This window comes from Neopelma chrysocephalum, unplaced genomic scaffold (assembly GCF_003984885.1).
Source record: "Neopelma chrysocephalum unplaced genomic scaffold, ASM398488v2 Primary Assembly neopelma1_96097, whole genome shotgun sequence".
Lineage (NCBI taxonomy): Eukaryota > Metazoa > Chordata > Aves > Passeriformes > Pipridae > Neopelma > Neopelma chrysocephalum.
In genome coordinates, this window is record NW_020924748.1 from 7,871 (window position 1) to 14,225 (window position 6,355).

Genomic DNA, 6,355 nt, shown 5'->3' on the forward strand with positions numbered 1-6,355 from the left:
AAAAACCCATGGCAGGAGATGCCAAGCCTTGCAGTCTCCCAGGTTGCTCCAAGCCCCATCCTGTCCTTGAACACTTCCAGGGAACGGGGTATGCACAGATTCCCTGCACGCGGTGTCCCGCTCCCGCCACCAAACTACAACTCCCGGCGTGCCCCGCGGCCATCACAGAACTACAACTCCCAGCAGGCCCCGCGCGGCCGCCGGTTCCCGGCGTTCCCCGCGCGGCCCCCCCCAATAAAGATGGCGGCGGCCGCGGGGCCGGGGCCGTAGGGCCGCGCTGGGCACGGTCAGTGACGGGAAAGGGCCGCTTTTTGGGGCTATCGCGGCATTAGTGCGGGGCTTTGGGATCTCCTGGCACGGCCTTGGTACAGGGCTCTGGCGTCTTCTGGTTTGGGGTTGTTGCGGGGGGTTGGGATCTCCCGGAATGGCGTTATGGAGGGGTTTGGGGGATCTCCTGTCATGGGGTTATTGGGGGGGGGGTTGATGTCTCCTGTCGTGGGTTTATTAGAGGGGTTTGGGGATCCGTTTCGTTTGTTTTGGGATCTCCTGCCATGGGTTTATTGGAGGGGTTAGGGGATCCCTTTCATGGTATTTGAGACCTCCTGTCGTGTGTTTGGGGATCTCCTGCCATGGGTTTATTAGAGGGAATTGAGGATCCCATTTATCAGAGGAGTTTGGGATCTCCTGTCATGGATTTGGGATCTCTTGTTATGTGTTTGGGGATCTCCTGCCATGGGTTTATTAGAGGGAATTGAGGATCCCATTTATCAGAGGAGTTTGGGATCTCCTGTCATGGATTTGGGATCTCCTGCCATGGATTTACTCGAGGGGTTTGGGTATCCCTTTTATGTGATTGGGATCTCTTGTCATGGATTTATCAAAGGGTTTTGGATCTCCTGTCAGGGATTTATTAGAGGTGTTTTGGATCTCCTCTCAGGGATTTATCAGAGGGGTTTGGGATCTCCTCTCAGGGATTTATTAGAGGGGTTTGGGATGGTTTTCATGGGTTTTGTCACCTCCTGCCATGGGTTTGGGATCCCCTGTCGTGGGTTTATTGGAGGGATTTTGGGATCTCCTGTCATGGGTTTATCAGAGGGGTTTGGGATCTCCTGTGATGGATTTATCAGAGGGATTTAGCGATTTCCTTTCATGGATTTACTAGAGGGATTTTTGGGTTCTCTGGTCATGGATTTATTAGAAGGGTATGGGATCTCCTTCCTGCATTTATTGGAGATCTTTGGGGATCCCTTTCATGGGTTTGGGATCTCCTGCCATGGATTTATTCCAGCCTTGGCAGTGGCACACGGTGTGCTCTGAGCTGGCCCTGCTTTGGACCAGAGACCTCCTCCAGAATTCCTTCTAATCCGTATTCCTGTGTGGATCCAAGGGAAGGAGGCTGCCAGCAGCAGTGCTTGGAGGCTCCAGAAATAAGGAGCGAGGGAGGATTTGGCACTGAAGTGCTTCCCTGGAGTGGTGGGTGGGGGTGTCTCCTGGAGTTGTGCCTGATTGGATGAACATTCCTCTTGGGAACGAGCTGCTGGAGATTCAGATCAGGAGAACAGGGGCTGAAGTGCAACAGGCCCGACTGGAAAAAGGAGTGAGGGCTGTGAGACACTTTGGAAGGAGTTCCAAACCTGGGAACTGCCTCTGGAAGGTCAGGAGGCAGGGCCTTTCCAGAGGTTTTAAGGCAGTCCTGGGATAAGAGCTGATGCAAAGCTCTAGAAGAGATTTGTTCCCTCTCTGTTTTCATCAGAAAGTGTCTCGAGCCACGTTGTTTTATTCTGTGAGGGTTTGCAGGGGGATTTCTCTTGGATGAAGAGCTGAAAGAACATTCCAGAGCGAGCAGAGCTGTTCCCAGCAGAGCTTTTCCCTAAACACTTTTGTGGGAAGGGCTGAAATGGGCTGGAGCATGGAATGGTTTGGGTGGGAAGGGACCTTAAAGATCATCACACCTTTCACTAGCCCAGGTTGCTCCAACCTGGCCTTGGGCACATCCAGGGGTGGGATATGCCCAGATTCCCTGGACACCCTCCCAGGGAAGGATTTCTTCCCAGTATCCCATCTAACCCTGCCCTCAGGCACCTTAAATCCATTCACGTACCACTGGTTATAAGGAGAGTCTTAGGAGATGAGCCTGATGAGCTCGCAGCTACTTTGGATTTTCCAAAGCCATTCCACAAGGTTTGCCACTGGAAGCTCTCAGGGCAATTAAGCTGAGAAAGCTCTTAAAACAATTAAGACCCAGGGGAAAGTTACTGATTTAAAGAATTGGCTGAAAGGCAGGAAAATGGGCTAAAACTCAGCTCTCCCACGGCGGAGGTGCTTTGTGTGTTCACCATGGATTGAGTTCAGCATGTTCTAAACCATGAAATAAACAGGCAATGTTGATTGATTGGGTTTTTTTTTTCCTTGTGGAATCAACTGAAAGATTGCAGCTTTGAAGCTTTGAAGTCTTTATGCTCTCAAAGAGGTAAAGGAGAAGTTTAAGGGGTGTGGAGGAGGTGGATTAAATTAAAGATTAATTATTAAGGTAGGAGACGAGTCCAGTTGTAGGTTAAATCCAACTCTCTGGAAGCTTTTGGAAGAGGTGGAATATGGTCAAGGTGTGTAAAACTTCACGTGGGCTGAAGGTAAATTAGGGAATGGTTATTCCCTGCTCCAGAATAACTCAGGGATTACTCACTGCTGGTGCTACACACACCAAAGGGAATTGTGGGCTGACAAATCCAGAACAAAAGGAGCAAGCTTCCAAAAAGAATTCCATAAGAAAAATTAGTCACCATTGAGTTTCTGGCTCAAACAGCTGGAAGCAAATATATAATTTCCTTACAACATCACTGGATTTTTGGCTGTTTGTTCCACTCTCCCCATGTGAACTGGCCAATTCCAGAGGCAGGCTATGGGTACACATGGATTTCTGAGGGATTTGAAGGAGCTGGAGAGGCCTTCCATGTTTTTCCTTGCAGGAAACTTGAGCACTCCTTAATCCTGGATGTTTAAAAGGACTTATTTATTTTGCTATACTTGTGCTTTTTGCAGGGCCCAAACTGAATTGGGATGTGTTTGGTTCTGTTCAGACCCAGGGGAACAGAAATGCTTTTAATTCCCCCTTTTTTGTTACATTAATTTACATTTTTTTGCATGGATCTGACATGAATTTTTAGAATAAAATAGAAAACCAATACAGACACAGGTTTATTTCTGAGGATTTGAGTGGGTTCAATTTCCCTTTTTATAGCAAATAACTCCTGTTGCATTTTCTTTTTTTCAAGGACTCTTTTGCCTTCACAATGTTTGGGGACTTATTTGACGAGGATTTTTCCTTCATTTCCAACAATCATTGGGGAAAAGGGAAGACATCAAAGCCCAGAGAGTGTGAACCTCCAGCTCCCAGGGATTTCACCAACCTCAGTGGGATCAAAAATCAGGGTGGGACCTGCTACCTCAATTCCCTGCTGCAGACTCTGCTTTTCACACCGGAATTTAGAGGTAAAGGCTTCAAAACCACCTTTAAAATCATATTTGGGGTGATATTTTAGGGAGACTTTAATTGCTGGATGTTTATGAAACACAGGGAACTCAAGATCATTTTCAGGAACAGTTCACTTCCAATAAATTATTCCAGGATGTTGGGCTGTAAAATGAGTTTGGCACAAAATTTAGGTGTTAGAAACGTTGAGTTTTCTTACAAGTTACAATTGGTGTAAATAAATGAGGTTATTGCTGTCTAGAGTTGGTAATTTTATTAATCCCATCACTGCAATTGCTGAAAAAGATATTTGCCAGTTCTTCTCTCCCACCTTTCTCTACCTTGTCCCTTTTCCCCCCTTGTCCCCTTTCCCCCCTTGTCCCCTTTTCCTCAGATGTTGTATTTTTTAAAGAGATGTTTTTCTTTCCCATTTCAGAGGCCTTGTTTTCTCTGGGACCTGAGGAACTTGGGACTCTGGATGACAGCAGGAAACCAGATGCAAAGGTATTGGGAATTTTTTAGTCACTTCTCAGGGTTGAGTTGGAGGGATTTTGTTTCAATTCCCGTGCCCCTTGTTGTGAGGAGGAGGGAAGGCCCAGATTTAACCCCAAAAAGCAGTTTGGGTTGGGTGATGCTGGATTTTTCACACAGTTCCAAGTTTCCAGTGCCAGAAGGTTTTCCTTCAGGAATCAGATGTTGAGTCCATCTCTGCTGAAATGTTCTCCTTTCCATCTCGTTCCTCCACACCACGTGGAAATCTGTGAATCAGGGTGTGTTGGAGCTGAGTTTTTAGGGATTAGTGTCAGGAATAATATCAGGAAAAGTTGTTCTTTTTTACTGTGGTGATAGGAGAGTTTTTGTTATCACTAAAGGTGTGTTCCATGGCTCTGCTGGTGTGACCCAACACAGGAAATATCTTGGAATGAGTCCACAGGAGGCCACGGAGATGCTGCCAGGGCTGGAGCCCCTCTGCTCTGGGGACAGGCTGGGACAGCTGGAGGGGTTCACCTGGAGAAGAGAAGGGTCCAAGGAGAACTTAGAGCCCCTTCCAGGGCCTAAAGGGGCTCCAGGAGAGCTGGAGAGGGACTGGGGACAAGGGATGGAGGGACAGGACAAGGGGGAATGGCTTCCCACTGCCAGAGGGCAGGGATAGATGGGATATTGGGAAGGAATTGTGGGGACGGTCTGGGATGGAATTCCCAGAGAAGCTGTGGCTGCCCCATCCCTGGAAGTGTCCAAGGCCAGGTTGGAGCAGTCTGGGCTGGTGGAAGGTGTCCCTGCCCATGGAATGAGATGTTCTTTAAGATCCCTTCCAACCCAAGCCATTCCATGATTCCGTTGACTGTAGATTTTTGGGAACAAAGTGTCACTGCTGTTTTGGTGTGAATCAAGTCACCCGTGTTATGAAAGCCCCAGACAGTGATAGTTTATTACAAATTTTGTACTAAATTACTGTGATTTAAATGATTTTAATGACCCTTTCTGACCCGTTCGGGTGTGTTTTGTGGGTTTTGCTCCCAGGTTCGAATAATTCCATTGCAACTCCAGAGGTTGTTTGCTCAGCTCCTGCTCTTGGACCAACAGGCTGCATCCACCACAGACCTCACCGAGAGCTTTGGCTGGAACAGCCATGAGGTGGGAATCTCCAGCCCTTGGAAACTTGTTTTCCTCAATGGAGAGTTTGTTTGTTTTTTTTTTTCTTGGAGTTTGAGCTTTAAGACACATCTTAAAATCCTTCAGGCTGTGGAGATGACCTTGGGCTGGGTCAGCTGTTGTTGGCTCTCCACACAAACTCCATGCCAGTTCTCTTTGATACAACTCCAGTAGCTTTTCCTTGGTTTTTACAGGAATGTTTTCCGGCAGTGTCCTCAAATACTCAGATTCTTACCCAAGTGGAAGTGTGTCACTCATCTTAGAGTTTAGTGACAGGACAAGGGGGAATGGCTTCAAACTGCCAGAGGGCAGGGTTAGGTGGGATATTGGGAAGGAATTCTTCCCTGGGAGGGTGGGGAGGGGGTGGGATGGAATTCCCAGAGAAGCTGTGGTTTCCCCATCCCTGGAAGTGTCCAAGGCCAGTGGAGCAACCTGGGCTAGTGGAAGGTGTCCCTGCCCATGGCAGGGGATGGAATGGGATGAGCTTTAAAATCCCTCCCAACCACAACCATTCTGGGATTCTTCCCAAGTGGAAGTGTCGTATGTGGGTTGTAGATGATGTACTTGGAGCTGCTCAGCATAACCCCCTCAAGAACAGTAATAAATGTGGTATTTTACTCCTCAGGGGGTAACCTGTGAGCAGTCAGAGGCGGCTCTGTGACACCTGATAAATGCTGTTTTTAAGGACTTCTCCCTGTTTGATTTCTCCCTGTTTCCTGGGGCAGGAGATGAGGCAACATGATGTGCAGGAGTTGAACAGGATCCTGTTCAGTGCTCTGGAGACCTCCCTGGTGGGGACATCAGGCCATGACCTCATCAACCGACTGTACCACGGGGTCGTTGTCAACCACATCGTGTGCAAGGAGTGCAAGAATGTCAGTGAGAGACAGGTAAAACGGGGGCATTTTCCACCACAGTGTGATGAAGGTACTTCCAATATTCTTTTTTTTTTTTAAGTCCAAAAGAAAAGAAATCTCATCTTTCGTGCGTCCTTGTTGAATCGAGACTTGAAGTCGTGGCCGCGTTTTCCAAACCACCTCCCTCAGAGGGGAAAAAACCCAAGTGTTCCCCCATCCTCTGAGCCTTTGGGAGATGCAGTTACCTCACTGCTCAGCTCTCTAACAACAGCAAAATGTATATTTACAGTCTTTGATGCTCTTTGTAATTCCAAAAAAATCGAGGTGTAAAAATTAATTTCTCTTCTCTGATGGTTTTTCCCCGTCAGCAGCGAAC

At 47.8% G+C, this 6,355-nt stretch overlaps 1 protein-coding gene across 2 annotated transcripts; it reads left to right on the forward strand.

Moving 5' to 3' along the window:
• Positions 1 to 215: 215 nt before the first annotated feature.
• On the forward strand, positions 216 to 6,117 carry LOC113981104 (ubiquitin carboxyl-terminal hydrolase 40-like). 2 transcript variants are annotated; one of them, XM_027708339.1, is made up of 5 exons: positions 216 to 286; positions 3,273 to 3,489; positions 3,906 to 3,973; positions 4,991 to 5,104; positions 5,848 to 6,117. In XM_027708339.1, the coding sequence occupies exons 2-5, from the start codon at positions 3,291 to 3,293 to the stop codon at positions 6,076 to 6,078; spliced, it is 612 nt and encodes a 203-aa protein (XP_027564140.1). In that variant the 5' UTR covers positions 216 to 286; positions 3,273 to 3,290; the 3' UTR covers positions 6,079 to 6,117. The 2 variants fall into 2 exon arrangements, with proteins under 2 accessions (XP_027564140.1, XP_027564141.1); XM_027708340.1 differs by lacking the exon at positions 216 to 286 and adding an exon at positions 299 to 365.
• The last annotated feature ends 238 nt before the right edge of the window (positions 6,118 to 6,355 follow it).